The sequence below is a fragment of the Mytilus trossulus genome, chromosome 8, assembly GCF_036588685.1.
Source record: "Mytilus trossulus isolate FHL-02 chromosome 8, PNRI_Mtr1.1.1.hap1, whole genome shotgun sequence".
In the NCBI taxonomy this organism is placed as follows: Eukaryota; Metazoa; Mollusca; class Bivalvia; order Mytilida; family Mytilidae; genus Mytilus; species Mytilus trossulus.
In genome coordinates, this window is record NC_086380.1 from 8,836,250 (window position 1) to 8,855,047 (window position 18,798).

The window sequence follows — 18,798 nt, forward strand, 5'->3', positions numbered from 1 at the left end:
TAATGCTGAGAATGAATACAAGTTCTAGTTAATCAAATTGGCAATTAATCTGTGGTATTTCATGTAAAAAATTAGATTGATAAGGCAAACCGTACAAAAAAAAGCTTTTGCATGTATCATAGACACCTTTCCTTGGTAAATATTTTCGTGTCAATGTTATGTACAGAAATCTCTCCAGCAATAAAATGAATATCGTAAGGGTCAAACCTGTTTAAATACAAGATAAACTTATATTTTTTGACAAAATTGCAAAGCAAGTCACACATCATTATCAAAGAACCTAATTTACACAAAAAGTGCATGTAACACTTCATTGTGAGGTCAAAATTAACCTGGTCCCACTCTCTTATCATCTGCTTGATCACTGGTAGATGCCAAGTGTGAAAGATGACAAAGCCACATTTTAATGTAATTATCAGTGGGTTGAAATTTGAAAAAAATAGTTATGTTAATGCTTACTATAAAAAGTATACAACTGTTATAAAAAGATGAGTATTATTGGGCAGTATTGACACGAAAATGAAATAAATTTTCTTACCTTCTATATTTTTCAAACTTCAGTTGATTGATAAAAATCATGAAATCCAAATTGTAACCATTGTTGACACCTTTCAAAATTTGCCATGCTGGACCAATAACTTGCTTCCAAAGCTAATCAGCTAATGAAAAGGTGCATGTAACATTTGTTGACCCGAAAAGTTACATGCACTTGTCCATTTTCAAACGTATTTTATTTGCAGCAATAATCGGATTCTGTACAAAATGGGGTTTCTAAATGATAGACCGATCATTTTGCAGTTGATTTTCAACTATTATAGTAGAACAATTCTTCAGGCATATTCTAAATATGACTAGGGGTTTTGCCACTGCAGAAATGTCACACTTTTTGTCTACAGTTTTCAGCTGCCAGCACATAACAAGTGCTGATTTTTTTTTTTTTTTTAATTGGATCCATTTTTTTTGCATGTGGCAATAAAGACTAACCCACTTTGCTATTTAAACAATGTTTATTCTCCATATTTGCATGATTTCTTTATTTTTTAATTGGATAAACACTATTGACCCTAAAATTTCACTAGTGAATTCCTGCCCATATATATACAACAATTATAATATTTACACATAAAACAATCAATATCCAGCCATAAATACTGACTTATGAGACACTAACAGTATAAAACTTTATACAATTAATGATCACTAGATAAAACAACTAAACATTCAGTTACTCATTAAAATTGTTTCTTATACTTATAAAATTTTCCTATATCGTAGTTCTTATACTTGTAAAAATTTCCGTTATCAAAGTTTTTTAAAAACAAATTAAAAATCTGAATATATAATAATTTCTTGACTATCATTGTTAAAATTGACGTATACAATGTAATATAAAGTTTAAAAATTACTGCCTGTATTAAAATTTTCTACTGGTAACAATTTGTATGTTAAATTAAGAACAGTTATAAATTCTGATTAAAATATATTTACTATGAAAATAATTTTCTTCGAATAAAAAACTTATGTAATATTTTACACAAATAGTGTTGGATACTCGAACAGTTCATGATTTGTATAAATTTATCGTCCATATCAAGATTGCTAAAGTTATCAATATATTTAGAGCATTCGGAAAATAAATTATACCGTAAGTCACTATAAAGTTCACATTCAAGAAGAAAGTGTTTTTCATTTTCTACATTATCAAGGTTACAAAACACTCAGAGTCTTTCTTCTACCGGAATAGGCGGCCTGGAGTACCTGCCGATCTCGTAGGCAAGGGGTAGTGCACCGGACCGGAACAGAGCCATAGTTCGTCTTTCCGGCCTAGCCATATTGAGGCAAACATACGGTTCAGTTTTTACATTGTTTTTAAACAGTCTATATGTGCGTAATTTATTGCCATTTTGTATATTGCGCCTGTCATTGAAAAGTTCTCTGTGCCACTCTGTATTGTCGAGTTCTACCAATTTTTCAATAACAGTTCTCATAACAGTTTTTATGGAATAAGACAAGTCGTATACAATATCTCTAATGTTTAAACTATTTACAATTTTGTCAACTTCAAAAGCCCAGCCCTTTTTCTTCATAGATGTCCATTTCAATATTTTAAATGATGTTCTAGTATGTTCGGTGCGAAGAAGTCTACACAATAGCCTACAGTAATGTAGTCGTTGTTTTGTGTGACAAGATGTCCATCCCATATCACCACGAGTAGCTACATTCGAGGTCAGTTTTCCAACGGAGACAAAATATTTGCAGGCTCTGTTTTGTACAGCTGAAATAGCCCCAAATGCCACTACCGTATAGTAATATCGGTTCCACCATAGCTGTATAAAGTTTAGTGTACACCTTATGAGTCATTCCTCCTGCTAATACCACTTTTGTCATTAAACTTCCCAGAGCACGACTGGCTGCCTTAGCTAATTCTTTTGAGTTTTTCATAAATGTAAGATGTTCATCCATCCAAACACCAAGATATTTATATGAGTCACAATAATCGATATCATTCTCCATACATTTAAAGTTAAATTCAGAACGATCGAAAGACTGCGGTCGAAAATGAATGACTTTAGTTTTATTCACATTTATGGACAGTTTCCATGTTGTACACCAGTCAGACACAATATCAAGCATGCGTTGGAGACTACTTTCATCGGGTGCAATTAAAGCTATGTCGTCAGCATAAAGCAGTATACTGAGACAAAAATCATCAAGCTGTAATCCACACTCAAGGGAATTGATACGTTGTGAGAGATCATTGATATACACAGAAAACAATGTCGGTGATATGATACAGCCCTGTTTCACTCCGGTCTCTACGTTGAACCACGGGGTATGGTCATTGTTAATACGAATAGTACATTTGACTTCCTTATATAAAGACTCAATTGCTGCTAAAAAAATTTCCACGCACACCAATTTTCTGAAGTTTATACCATAATAAGTTATGTTGTACGGTGTCGAAAGCTTTGCGCATGTCTACAAAACACACATATGTCGATTTTCTAGAAATTTTACGATCGTTTAAGACGGAATATAGAGAATGGATATGTTCTTCGCAGCTTCGACCTTTCCTGAACCCATTTTGTTCGTCGCATAAAACGTTGTTTTTCTCAAGCCAGGTACTTAGACGGTGATTGAGAATATTGCAGTAAATTTTGCAAGGCACTGAAATTAAAGTTATCCCCCTGTAATTCAATGGTTGTCTGTCATCATCTGTTCCTTGTTTAAGAATAGGGTTTATGATTCCACTAGTCCACTGAGTTGGAACTCTACCAATATTGAAGCACCCACTTATAATTTGGAATAAAAGATTTACTGCCGTGTCATTTTTCAAAACTTCAGCTGGAATATTGTCTATTCCAGCTGCCTTGCGCAACTTTGCACGTAATACTGCCTGCAAAACTTCCTCCCTGGAGATAGGTTCGTTTAACGGCGAAACATCGACTTCAGTATTAAATGTTGATTCATCAAGGTCCGAGTCACTGTAACCATTTTGATGGAATAAAGTTTGAAAATCGTTTTTCCATTTGTTAAGAACAACATTTTTTTCCATTGCCTCGTTTCCATCCTCGTCCACTATAGCTAATGGTATACAATGTTTACGGTTACTAGCGATGCCTAAATTTCCTATTGACTTCCAAAAGTCACGCTGATTAGTCTCATCGAGTTTGTTTTCAAGTTTCTGTCGCTCTTGACTCTGAAATTGTCTTTTAAATTTTCTGTTTAAGCGATCAAAAGTTTTTCTTTCTACACAATATTCTTCCTTCAGTTTACGCTTTGTACAGTTCGGACCAGTGAAACGTAACCATTTCTTCTCGGATTTGCGTACGGTCTTCCATTGGGCTGAAAGAGTTTCATTCCAATACGGTTTATAACATATTTTCTTACGTTTATCACGACCAGTAGCATTGGTATAAGTCGGTAATTTGTTATTGATTTCACATTTAACTAAATCCTCGAATTCATCGTATGCATTTTGCACGTCATTTGATATTTCTATATAATTTTCAATTTTCTCAATTGTTTCAATTAATTTCACCTGAATTTCCTGATTCAATAAGAAGTCACTAGGAATCGCTCCAAAATTGTATTTTATACGTGTATTACTGATCGGTGCATGCTGTGAATTCGGGTTTAAATCGAAAGATAATTTATAATCACAATAAAGCAATGAGTGGTCCGGTAAACTATCAGGAATATATGTAATATCATTAGAAATTTCCAACATCGATACTATTTTGAAATCACTAATAAATTCCATATCCTCATAGGGAACACATATGTAATCTACTACTGATTTACCGTTTGTTGATATACATGTAAATTCATTATCATTATATCGTCCATTTAACATTCCAAAATTGACATCACTTAAAAAATTCATGAAAACATCTCCATGGTGATTTTCTACATGATCTATAACATTTCGTGGTTTCACTAAATCGACGCCTTCTATAAAATCAGAATTAGCACCTACACGTGCGTTCATGTCACCGCATATAAATATTTTTCCTTTATGTTGGTATGAATATATTTGGTTTAAAAGAGTTTGGAAATAAACGTCGGCATCCACTGGCCTACATGTGTCAGCAGGGGGTAAATAACATGCCACTACGTAGAAGCATTTTTTGGAAAACTTATCTGAAAATTCCAACCACATTATTCCTTCCGTAGTATCATCTATAATACCAATGTTAAATGAATTCAATAATTCTTCATTCACGAAAGCACCAACCCCTGCTGACCCTCGCGTTGCTTTTTTGTGTATATATTTCCTATTACAGTAGACTCCGGCCAATCGGATACCCAAAATGTCAGCTAAAAATATCCGATTGTCCGATATATTCAATTAGCCGATGAACGTATATTCCTCCAAGTTTTTTTTCAAACTTGACAGACACAACCCTAAGATACCAATAGCTATTAAAGCTGCTTTATTAATGGAAATTTGTAACTATAATCTCAATGTTTTTTTCAGGTACAAGTTCGGATAATTCGGTTGATTGAGTAATAGATCGATCAGTTGATTATAATGTATTTTGTTTATCTGTCAGTCTGTTGATTTTTAATTATGTGTTGATTATCTGAATAAAATATATACCTCTTAAATAATGAGACTTGTTGTTTTTGCGTGATTTGTTTCATTTGTGTGTTAAGTGTTAAAACAGGTAAAAGCTAAAAATAACTATGAATTCTGGGAAGTAGGCCACAGGTAAATCTATTAATAGCTTAAGAAGTTGATCGAACTCGGATCTAATTTTCTACAGTTTTTTATTTATGAAACACATTTCCAATTTCGAGAAATACAACTACTTTTATGATTATAAAAATTAGGAAAATGGCGTACGTGTGTACAAGTTACATAAATCTATTTCACCTGGGATATGCTATTGACAAACGATTCCTTAATTTTACAAGGGACTTTTATATATATTTTAATAAAAGGTACTTTTCATTCATATTTAATAAATATTGATGAACATCATGCACAGTTTATTATTTCTGTCGTGTCGTTGTTTGTGAAGTAAATGATAACGATCCCATTTGGATAAACACATAATAAACACATCTTAGGCAAAATATAATATCAGATTCATAGAATAAACAAGACAACAAGAAAAAACATGTTTTATTTGACTGTAAAAGATCGTTTTATTAATAAAATGAAACATTTCTGTACTGAAGTTTTCTTAAACTTCGTAATGGCGCAACTTCCGGCTTCATTTCCTGTCAAGAAAAATATGAAATTATTTCAAAATATTCGATTGTACAGGGTTTTCACACATTTTTCATGAATATTCCTATCCAATTAGCCGATATATTCTAATAACCAATATTCGATTATCCGATGTATTTTGACTGAAATGTATAGGGAATGGTTCGGTGTTTTGACATAATATTACAATAGCCGATATATTCGTTTAACCGATATCCGATTAGGTGGAGTCTACTGTACTACCATAAAATCTAAAACCATCAACAGTTAAAAACTCATCTACACGTAAAAATGTTTCACATATACATAAAATATCACAATTCGAATAGTTTAGCAGTTTTTCGTGGAATATTGAGTTGTCATTCGTTTTGGTGGACCATCCCCTGCAATTCCATACACCAAGCCGCAGTATATCCTATGTTTCTTTTGGTAACAGTGGATTTCCTACAAACTTGAAATTCTTTTCCTTGCCCATTTCTTTGAGAACGGTTCGAACGGTACTTTGAAAGTTCCTCGTTTCTGGCGACATGTCGTATAAATGGTTAAAGAATTTGAGACATCAATCATTTATTGTTGATATTTTATAAAAAGAGTTTTTACTTTTAATTATTATATTTTCTCACTTTCAACACTTGTGTCCAGCAAATAACCCATACAGGGCCCCATTACTGCTTTGCATAACACCTCGTTAGTTTTTTCGTATATACAAGATGTTACTTCAATGTCCAACTGCATATCAAAGGCAATTCATTACACATCTATTGTTAAAATAATTATAAACTGAAGTATTGTTTAAAAGTGTATTTTAATTAAAAGCATAGCAATGTACATTGTACATATGGGTTATAGAAACATATCTATTTTTAGAACAGGTTATTTTCGTATCCCAGGTAAAGGAAAGTCAGAAGTTTTTCCAAACCTAAATACAAACTAAAACAAAATGTGTTTAAAATCTTTATTTAAAGAAATTAAATGAAATAACACATATGACACTAGACATAGAATTTTTATTAGTGTGTATTACAGATGTTCATCTTTCTTCAGGTCCTGATCTGTCTATATTTGACTCTGTCATTTGGCATTTCGGTTATAAGCATACTCTGCTTTATTGCATAACTTTGTCTGACAAATAGGCTATGCAAATAACCGGAATCTACTGTATCTCCATTTATTGGTATTAAACCCATCTTCAATTTCAAACACACATACACACATTAAAGATGCCTTACAATTTATATGTTGTAAATATATATATTTAGCTTACATATATTTTATTTATTTTTCTAGATAAAGAAGTATGTCAGGAAGTGAAAAGACAAAAAAGAACCACAGGGACATGTACAAAGCTAAAACGCCACCATGGAAAGAGACTTATAGAAAGGTACTTAAATAACTCTCTGATTTAAATGCTTACATGTATGAGAAAAAATGATACTGTCATGGTCATGATGGTTGTACTTAATTTTTTTATGCCTTTTTAAGATTGATACAAACAAGTAACAAAATAACTACTCAAATGTAACATTCAAAGAGTAAAGAATTTATAGAAAGCTTCTCAAGCATCCAAATGCTTTAAAGAAGTTAAAGGTGTAATGCCAATGAAAAAAAAAACAGAAATGGGCATTATCATGACAGTATAAAACCTTATTATCCATAAGTTTTCACTATTTTTTGGGCTAAGATTGCATGAAATGCAATTAAAAACCTATATGGTACTGACTTGATTTTATAGTCTTCTAAGGCTTATCACTATCTTTTTAGTACTCAAAAGATAGTTTATTGATCATAACATTTTATACATTCTATCAATTGAAATTGAATGAAATGTGCTCAAACATTCATGTCACAAAATGATGTTAAACCATGTGCACCGGTCAAGAAAATTGCACAACTTTTACAAGGTGCAGGAATCTTATATATTTGTTCTAAAAATATAAATGATGTCATTGTTAAAGTCATATTTAAAAATTGGAGTTATCTTCCTTTGTCTACACGTGTAGTTATCTTCCTTTGTTTCAGAATTTTTGTTGAATCAACTTCATATGTTATATACAATGCAATATTTATTTTTGTTCTCTGATAAATTAGGCAACCTTTACTCATTGCATACAAGCACTTTGATTTATACTTTTGCATACATTTTGAGTACAAGCTTACTTCATGTTATAGTGACTTTTCCTACAGCATAACAAATACACATTGAAGATAAGAACAGACAATCATAAAACAATTTTGCATCATTATTATCTCACAAATATAACAAATGAATGAATGACTATACTTTTAAATTGCCAACTAAGGCTAGGCTTCTCTATAAAAGCTTGACTAGCTCAGAACAAGGAGAAATTGGTGTTCAAATCAACATATCCAATATTAAGATTGGTTGATTTCTTAAGTCTTAGTAAGATAATTGAACAAGACTGCATTATGACAGTTTTCTGATGTTTACATTTCTGAAGGGAGATAATTACATATATTGTACTTGATTCAGAGATGTTTGGACAGATTGAGACAAAGCAGGTCGAAGTTCCAGGACCGATTCCGTGGTATAAACAGTAAAGAAATGGAGAAGGATGCTAATGATAACTTTATACACGAGTTAATGAGAGAGGAACTGAAGATAATACAAAGGTCATTTCAGGGGTCACCTACTTTTGATGATATTGAGGTAAAAGTATTTATATCAAGCATTTCATTGAATAACATGAATTACAAATGGCTACAAATTAAATGAATCACATATTTAACACATTCTTTAACAGATGATAGTTGAATAACCTTTTATTCAATTTTTCTTGATTTTTTCTTTTTTGTTTAAAGTAATGGTTGAGGAATAATTAGAGTTGTTGATATAAGGGTAGCAACTGCATGAACACAAATGACCAAAAGACAGAGGTCAACATGCTGTAGTCATTAAATATGTTAAATCTATTAATTATACAAAAAGTTCCAGAAAAAAATAAAAGAAACTATGAAAAATTTCAATGAACGAACAACACAAAAACATGAAATTATTACAAAAAAAAATCCTTAATAACATGTACAAGACTAATGACATTCCTGATATGGGACGTGATGTGCACATTTATATTTAGTACAGAGAAATACCTGTATAAATACATATACCGGTACATAGAAACATAAAACAAAATGTTTTGTTTGTTGGTGTAATTTCATTGTATGTGTGTTAAATAATATATGCTAGATTCAAAACTATTTACCTCTTTCTAGATGGAAACATGTGTGAAATGTGTACCAAATTCAAAACCATTTACCTCTTTCATGTCTTTCTAGATGGAAACAGAAAAAAAAGACTTTGATGTTGATGAATATGTAACATATTTTGATGACATTCAACAAGAGCTTATCCAAGAAGGTATGTGGAGTATTGTGACATTATAATGAGTAACAAAATTCTTGTATCTAGCATTTTTCCTTACAACGAACTAGAACTTCTTTTGATTAAATATCATGGGAAATTTTGTTAAAAGGTAACAAAGTTTACAGGTTATTGGAGCAAAGTATCAATTGATTAGATTAATGAACAGATAATTTTTTTAGAGAGCATTGTCTCGCAGAAAGTTAAATGGTTGGAAAAAAATCAGCTTTGTCTTTGACAATTTGTGTTTTTTTTGGTTTTTTTTAATTTAAAAAGAACAAATTATATTTAGCATGTTTAGGTACTTCTAAATTGCCCTGTACCAAGTCGGGAAAAATGGTCATTGTTACATTATAGTTTAATTCACTGTTGTGTCTTTGTTCTCTCATATTTGATACGTTTCCCTCAGTTTTAGTTTGTAATCCCGGATTTGTTTTTTCTCTAATGTTTTATGAATTTTAAACAGCGATATACTATTGTTGCCTTCATTTAGCAAAAGAATGTAGAAGATGATTAAACAATTGTTCCATTGATTGCTCACACATTCTCCTGGATATTAAACAACAATCAAGCAAAATTATTCTGCTTGGTTGATTACAGTTTTTATCAATTTTTGTAATTCTATATACTATCAATCAACAGCATATCTCTTAAATTTTTTTAGAGATTCTTCTATTTTTGTTTTGCAGAGAAAAGGATGATTGATGAATATGAAAATAGTTTACAACAAGAAGAGAAATCATTATGTACAGCCATAGAAAGACTTTGTACTGATGAAGTGATATGTCCTATTTGTCAAAAGTAAGTTAGTCATTTTAAATATTTTGACACATATGACTGCTGTACCCCTATTCTGACAATTTTACCTATTATGTCTGTTTTGTTCACACATCGTTGTAAATATAATGGAATTTGATGTAGCTGTCATTCAAGTGAGAGGTTTAGCACTATAAAACCAGGTTCATTCTACCATTTTCTACATTTAAAAATGCATGTACCAAATCAGGGCTGTTCCAGAAAATACTATATCCCCCCCAGGGAAGGCAATTTTTTTAAATATTATGTGGATGGTTGTATTTGAAATACCAAAATGCAAAGGGAGTGCTGTTCTAATTAACTTTTATTTCTGTGGGTGGTGGGGGTTAAAAAAAAAGTGCCGTCCCTGGGGGGACATAGCATTTTCTGGAACAGCTCTCAGGAATATGACAGTTGTTGTCTATACGTTTTATGTGTTTTATCATTTGGTTTTGCCATTTGATTAGCGATTTTCTGTTTCAAATTTTTCTCAAAGTTCAGTATTTTTTGGGATTTTACATTTTAGTTGACATATATTGTTAGAATTTTTTACCTGATTATACCGTTTCCTCAATTGTCATTCATTTCATCTCAGTTCCTTATTGATCAAAATTTAATTAGTTATCTCAAGATGGATACTGGTCTACAGATTTCGGGCTGTGTAACAAACATGCATGCTATTATATTGTCAAAAATGTTTCAAAAATTGTACAAAATTGTTTAAAAGTATTTTTTTTAATCATATTGTACATGTATATCAATAATGAAAATGAGTTTGATAATCAATTAGAGAAACATATTCTTACTCATGAATTATCACATTTATTCCATTTTGATAGTTAAATAATTGAATTTTAAAGTCCATGCTTTTTTCTCGATCTAGCTTGGATAAAAACAATATTCTTCTTTTAATAGTTTAAGAGATTTTAGCTCTCAAATCATTATGAAATGATTCCATGTGATTTAAGCTTTATGACAAAAGATATTGTCATGAGTGCAGCGACCTCTTGTTGATAAAGATACAATGTGACTGTGAGTCATTTTAAATGGCATTCGTTTAGTTTGGTCCAACGATGAAGAACAGTGTGTAAAGAAAGGTTTTTACAGAAAGAAAAAGGGGAACTGTTAGAAGTATGATCCAAAAGATAAGAATCAATAAGGCAGCAAACAAACAACACAACTAACCAAAAGATGTCTAGAGTGACAAAATTTCCTTATACTCACTGAAATACTTTTTTCTCTCCAGAAGTCAGTTGTTACAGAACAAAGGTGTAATATTTTGCCGATGTGGATTGAGAATAGATACAGAGGTAGGCTAAACTTCTGAGTTATTACAATTTGTGACTCAATAGAAATAAGAAGATGTGGTATGAGTTCCAATGAGAAAACTCCATCCAAGTCGCATTGTGTAAAAAGCAATCAATTATGGGTCAGTGTCCAGCCTCTACCCAAAGCCTTTGCTCACACCCAATAGCAAGCTATAAAGATCCTCAAAAGGAAGAATGTAAAACAATTAATTCAGGAAAACAAACAGTCTAATCGATATTAAAAAACAAGAAATGAGAAACTCTTCTCAACCACACCAAATATCTACAGTCTTCTGTTTTAGGTCAGGTGCATACAAATGCAGGAGGTTTTAAAGTTTTGACAGGCGGCAATCTTCAGCCTAGCCTGAAACAGTAGTGAAACATTACAACATAAAAAGACACTATAAAATATCGATACACCTAATCGCTATTTATTCCATTCCGGAAAAGTTCTAAAATTACACAACTTTTTCATCCAGTTGAAGCTATCTGGGACACTGTTTAAACAATTCACCATGCATGATACTTTTTATTGAGACCTGTTTAAACTACTGTAAATACTTCAAACAAAATATTTTTTTACTTCAATTTTAATTTCGAAAAAAGTGAATCATACTATATCACAGTTTCTTGATGATCACTTTCTAAAGTTTTTCCTCCCTCAGCTCATTGCTGATGACCTCCATTTTCGGACCGCATGACATAAACCGGAAGTTGTATAAATGACTGTTTTTCCAGGAATGGACTAAATAGCGATAGGGTGTATTGAAATGACTACTCAATCAAAAAGACAAATAATTATTTTCAAGTCTATTTGCACTTAATTAGTTAAATTTAGAACGGTTGCAAAACAAGTGATGTTAGTATTAGGCAATGTTTTAAAACATTTGGTTTTATTCTGTAAAAAAGTATGAAGATAGCAAATTTAAGTCCAGAAAGGTTTTATTCTATAATCCTTATGGTGGTTGAAACAGGATGTGAAACGCTTTGTATTATTTCTCAGGTGATAGCCTTTAAATTATGTGCTTTGTTTCCTATTGCAGCAAGACTGCATAACCTTAGCCAATGTTAAATCTTCTTTAGAAGAAGGTATAAACCAGCATAGTACTTCCTGTGAAGGAGAGGCTGTGTTTTCTTCTGTTCAGGACTATGGCAGTAATAACTTACTCATGTCTTGTAAGGTAGGTACCTTTGTTTAATCTAATAACATACGTCTACTTAAATCTGTTCAAGGAAGTCTAATAGTTCTGTTGGAGAATTGTATCCTATGGCCACACACTCTTAGTAGTGTCAAATACAACAGAATACTAAAAATCAAAACATGTATTGCAGGCAACCACAACAAGTTTACCAGGAGTATATAATAATTTCCACAGTTGAAAAGTTTTGCCCCCCCCCCCCCCAAATTACGTGCCATTAGGACTGGCAAAACTGAAAATATTGAAAATTTGAAGGATCTATATTTCAAATTAAAAAAAAACAGTTTTGAATTATTTCCTTACATACCAATTAAATAGCAAATTTATGCTAAAAAATAACTACATTTTTATACTTCATAATCATGTAAAATGATGTAAGTAATTCATCTGCAGTGATCACTAGCCTGTCAACTCTGAAGTTGCGAGTTTAAACCATACGTGTTGTAAGACAAATTTGACTCTGATTTTAATATTGACTTGCCTGTTTTCATGGTGTACACTGTTTCCTACTTCAATAAAGTCTGGTCCCCATGGCTTAGCTAAGAGAGCTGAAAGTGATTTTAATAATCAACAAAGCAACCAATCAATGTATCTGTTAAAAACATGAAAATTAGGAGTCAGTCAACTTATTTGCAATCACCAATTAATGCAGTCAAAAAGCTTACAATACAATATAGATACTTCCATTCTAATGAAACTGATAGAAAACAACTTTAAAACATACATTTAAAAACTGCCATATGTCGTCTGTGCTTGGCGTACGTTTTGAAAATTAATGACTTAATCCAATCAAAATGTACATTACAAACGATATTGCATCATAATCTATCATTTATTTTGTCTTGTTCTTTCAGACTTGTGATTGGATGTATATTGTGATTTAGACCAGAAGTCATGGGATTGAAGACCTGATCAAATACCAAAAGGATATTAATGGAGGAGCTGGCTTCTCCAAACGTTGACTATGTTTGGAATCAAGAAGCAAAATGACTCGAAAGCTTCTTGTGTTCTAGAAAGCTGTTGTGTGTACTGAATAAGTGCTTAAACTGTGTACACATGGAGAATGTGTAAAAATACATTAGTTATGATAATGAAGTATTCTAATTTTGTGTGCAGGTACATGAACGTGATTGTAAATAAATTGTTATGTTGATATAGTTAATCTTTTAATTACACAGAAAGATAACAGAAAAAACAAAACAAAATATAAGGCAGAACAGCAGACTAAACAAATTGCAAACACAATACTTTATACCATAGTTTATGTTAATTGTCATATAAACAGTCCTACCACATCTTTTTATATCTACAATCAAAAGATAAACATTAACCATTGACAATGTATGTTCCAGATAGCCTGACTTAGAACAAGACTTAAACTTGTTTGAGTTAAAGAGGTTTTATAATCACACAAACTTTCCTTTGCCTGTCTCATTATGGATCGTTGGTCAAGGTTAATTATATATGGTCAAGTCTATTTGGATATTAGATGCTAGAAGGAGTAGGTCAACCATACTTGGTGTATTGAATGATTATAAGGTGTACATGTCCAACTTCCAGGTTTCATATTATTTTGACATACTTTTCATAGTTCAGTGAACAATGTTTAATTTTGGGGTTTGGTTTATATCTCAAATAATACAACAAAGAGAGAGCCTCTTAAATTAGGCATATGAAATGATTGTAAGGTTAACATGTCCAACTCAATTTCATCTGACCTTGATCTCGTTTTCATGCTTCATTGGAAAATGTTTAGTTTTTTGGTGTTGGTCTATTTCTTATATTTAATAGGCAAAAGAGCCACTATATTTGTGTATTGAAGGATTGCAAGGTGTATACATAAAGGCAACAGTAGTATACCGCTGTTCAAAACTCATAAATCCATGGACAAAAAACAAAATTGGGGTAAAAAACTAAAACCGAGGGAAACGCATTAAATATAAGAGGAGAACAACAACACAACACTAAAATGTTACACTCACAGAAACGGACCAAGCATCAGACAAAATCCCACAGGAACAACAAATATAACATCAAAACCAAATACATGAATTTGGGATAGACAAGTACCGGGAAACGTCTTATAGCAATGTGAATTTACACTAAAAAATAAGAGAAAACAAACGACGCAACATTAAAATGTAACACACACAGAAACTAACAATAATAGAACAATGACCATATTCCTGACTTGGTACAGGACATTTTTATATACGTCTTGTCTAGCCAGTTTCATATGACCTTGATCTCTTTTTCATGGTCATGTTAAGTTTCTTGGTTTTGTTAGTTTATCAGATACCATAATCAATATGTCAATTATATTAGATGTATGGTATAATTGTAGGGTGTACATGTATATCTGACAGGGTTCATATAAACTTTCTGTGTTTCTTGGTCAATGTAAAGTTTTTGTGCTTTGGTGTGTTTTATGGATTCTATAAGCAACAGGACCGATAGTTCATCTGACCTTAACCTAATTTTTAGAAATTATTAAAGATGTTTTATTTGTGTGATACTTGAAAGTAAAGGGTTCATATTACAGACTTTCAACATTAATTCAATCACAAGTACAAGATCAAGACAATTGCTCATGTGCCCTCTTCTCAACAAGAATATTTCAGTTAGATAGAATTTATAGAGACCAAAATATTGCTGATAATTTTTCCTATTCAAGATTTTTATGTGGCTGAAATTATATCAAAGTCTTAAAAAATTAGAAAATATTAATGAAAACCAAATCCATTCATGTCATAGTAATGCAAATTTTGAGGTAGGGCCAATTTGTCATGATTTTTTTTCACAGAAGGTCTAATTTCAAAAAAGTGCCGACAGAATAAAATTTAAAAAAACATGAAAATGCTTTTTGATCAATATCTCGATTTATATATATCATGATAGGTGTGATAAGTATTTAATTTAACCCTAAAAAAGGATGAAAGTCCAATATGCAGAATTTAGGATGTTTTAAGGTGGGAAAACAGAGAATCCCCCAAGAAGAACGTTTCAAACCAAAAAAAGTTATGTTTTTCGTGCCTGCTTGTTGCAATTTATACTACCTCTTCCCTCAAAAATGAAATTGGTTAAGTCGTGTCCTTATTATATTAAAAATTTGTAAGGGTTCCACGGAACCCAGTGTCTTGCCTACTTTTGTTGTAAATCGCAAGCTCGACGAAAATGAGGAAAAAAATCAATAAAAATATTCCTCTTGATACTATCTTATGATTGTAAGAAGGTTCTGTCCAATTTGGTAAAAATCTAGGATACTTAATGAATATTATAAATGTTTTGAAAACTTTAACTGCAGACTGTATGTAATGTTAACTGGTAGAAAATCTAAGTCCATTTAAAAGTAAAAATACAGAAAAAATGGAGTTATCTTTTTACAAAATTAACTTCTGGATATTATCTTATGATCATAAACAAGCATCTGTCCAAGTTTGGTACAAACCCAGGATAGTTTAAGAAAGTTATTAAAATTTTAAATACTTTAACTACAGAGTGAATGTTATGTTTCCCCGCAGAAAAAACTAAGTCCATTTATAAGTAAAATACGGAAAAAATGGAATTTTATTTTTACAAAATTTACTTCTGGATACCATCTTATGATCATAAACAAGCTTCTGTACAAGTTTGGTAGAATTCCAATATAGTTTAAGAAAGTTATTAAAATTTCAAAAACTTGAACCACAGAGTGAATATTTGTGGACGACGACAACGACAGAATGTAGGATCACTTAGTCTCGCTTTTTCGACTAAAGTCGAAGGCTCGACAAAAATGACTTGTTTATGAAAAAGTTGTAACATCTCTAAATTGTACCAATATAGCTCCATAATAAGAACAATATGGTCAAGCATTGCCATAGCTTTAATAATAGAGCATAGAACTTCAAAAGAAACATTGTTTTCAAGATAGGGTTCGAATCTCTCCCAGTCTTTTTTGCATATTTTGTGTTTATATAATAAATTTTAATGTTTATATCATATTTTTTCAATTGTTTGCTTCATTCTGGTTAATTTTGACTAAATAATATAAATCATTTTTATTAAAGAAAAAAATATTATATAGCTTATTATGAGCATTCCTATGACTGTCTTTACTCTTAACTTACTTTCTATTCATGTGTTTACATTTATAACATATATGCAAGGAACAACTGTCGTTAAACTGAAGTTGGTGCCTAAAATAACGAATAAAACAAGAATTGATTCTATAGCAATAAATCCCAACTGTTGCATGTGTAATATACATATCTATAATACTAAAATTACGAGGTCCGATACCGATACCAATAGTATTATCACCTGTTTCTTATTACCTTATCTGTACGTTCTGCATCTGACAGGGGCACCACAAAACAGTGTATGCCTGATTAATATGCCATATACACGTGTCATAATCACAGGGTTGACACTACTAATTGTCAAATTGTTACCTATTGTAGTATTTTAGTCAGTAAGACTTTCTAAGATAATAATACGAATACTAAAAATCTGGACCAAAATAAGGTGTATAGGTACAGTTTTCAATTTGTTAGCGGGCGAGAGTGACGTAAAACAGTGAATCAAAGAATTCAACTTAATTTATAACTAATATAGGACACTGCTGTTGATTAAAAATACTCCATTCCAGGACCTTTTGTTTTCCAAATAATTAGTATTTATCATGACCAATAATTGATAAGTTCCAGTTCGACGGGTTTAAACAGAAAGATTTGAAAGCAGAGAAAACTGTGTATCTTATAATCGGCATGATTTTATCAGATGACAATACTAATACTAAAGTAAGGCTTGCGCATAGTTATATACTTTAAATTAATTCAGTCACGGACCCGCGATGCCACGGGTGTGTTCTAGTATCATAAAATAAGGCCATTGTATACAAGTTTCAAAACAACACAAACAATTGTTTTCGAAACCTTTTCTGAACATGGTATAACATGTAACAAATGCGGTCAACAGCAATCAGTTTTATCGCCAATTCAATCTCTGTAGATACTAGTACTGAATGTTTTAACACCGTTCCTGCACCGGAGACTAAGTCATCAGAAAATAACACAACACCACAGAACAAATCAATTACGCTACAAATCGTGATTGTAGGTAAACATCAAGAAGCTGTTGCATCTGTACAAAATTCTGTATCACAACTAAGGGCCAATTTTTTAAAATGCCAGAAAAGGCCATATATATAACATGTGTTAGTAACACAAGGTGTTCTATGACCAACTGATGGTAGATGTTCTCTGGTTTAAATATATATAATCTTATCTTATCTTCTGGACTAAAACCTTACAAGACCAGGACAATTACAGATATACATGTATTCAGAATGAGAAAAATAACATTCCATTTGAATTTGTTCTATATTATTTGGCTTCTTGATAAGTTCGTGGCATGGTACCTTCTGCGCATAAAGGGTGTTAATAATTAACCAAATCAATATAAAACTAGATCTGTAAGCTCATATTAGTTAACTCACAAAAAATCATCCCAATATCAAAGAGTTTAGAACAAAAGTCTGTATAACTGTGATTATCAACAATTTTCAAAGTCCAAAATTTCAGCAAAAATTAGCTGAGCAGAACGAAATTTAAACTTGATCTGTAACTCATCATGGTTAACTGGCATACCAAAAATCAGCCCAATATCGGAAAGGGTTTAGAAAAAAAGTCTGTATTTATAACTGTGATTTTAAACAATTGATCAAAGCCCAAAGCCATTAATTTCAGCAAAAATTAGGGGAGTGGAACGAAAAATAAACTTGATCTGTAATTCATCATGATTAACTCACATACCAAAAATCTGCCCAATATCTGAAAGGGTTTAGAAAAAAGTCTGTATAACTAATTTTCAACAATTTATCAAAGCCCAAAAGCCATTAATTTCAGCAAAAATTAGGGGAGTGGAACGAAAAATAAACTTGATCTGTAATTCATCATAGTTAACTCACATACCAAAAATCAGCCCAATATCTGAATGGGTTTAGAAAAAAACTGTGTATAATGGTTTGTTGTGGAATGATGGATTTCGGAATAGGATAAAACTATATGGCACCGACAACTTCATTGCGGGGCCATAAAAGTCAATAGTCTTGGCCTTGTTTTTTCTAGGAATACCTGTTCAAGGTATATGAGAATAGCTAATGTGACGTACTTTCATATACTATCATAAGCATCTATCAGGCTATTTAAAACATGATTGAATGAAAAGAATCCAGGGGAAAATGGCCATGGCTCTTTAGCAAGTGAATTATCTCTCAGTTGGTTACACAAAAGAGGTAACCAGTCTTTCCATCCCACCTGAAATCTCCATACTCTAAGCCAGTTTTCCGTACATCATACAATTCAACTAAACATTCTGTATGTTGACTCTGGATGGTATGATAGAAAACAATATATA

At 31.7% G+C, this 18,798-nt stretch overlaps 1 protein-coding gene across 2 annotated transcripts in view; it reads left to right on the forward strand.

The window, feature by feature from the left end:
- The window catches only part of LOC134728245 (RPA-interacting protein B-like), a 40,932-nt gene extending 27,376 nt beyond the window's left edge, over positions 1 to 13,556 (forward strand). For both annotated transcript variants that reach the window (XM_063592784.1, XM_063592785.1), the window contains exons 2-8: positions 7,007 to 7,100; positions 8,211 to 8,387; positions 9,014 to 9,095; positions 9,788 to 9,899; positions 11,140 to 11,203; positions 12,244 to 12,381; positions 13,254 to 13,556. In XM_063592784.1, coding sequence (XP_063448854.1) covers positions 7,017 to 7,100; positions 8,211 to 8,387; positions 9,014 to 9,095; positions 9,788 to 9,899; positions 11,140 to 11,203; positions 12,244 to 12,381; positions 13,254 to 13,283 — 687 coding nt within the window. In that variant the 5' untranslated portion in view covers positions 7,007 to 7,016 and the 3' untranslated portion in view covers positions 13,284 to 13,556. The remainder of the gene's footprint in view (positions 1 to 7,006; positions 7,101 to 8,210; positions 8,388 to 9,013; positions 9,096 to 9,787; positions 9,900 to 11,139; positions 11,204 to 12,243; positions 12,382 to 13,253) is intronic.
- Positions 13,557 to 18,798: the final 5,242 nt, after the last annotated feature.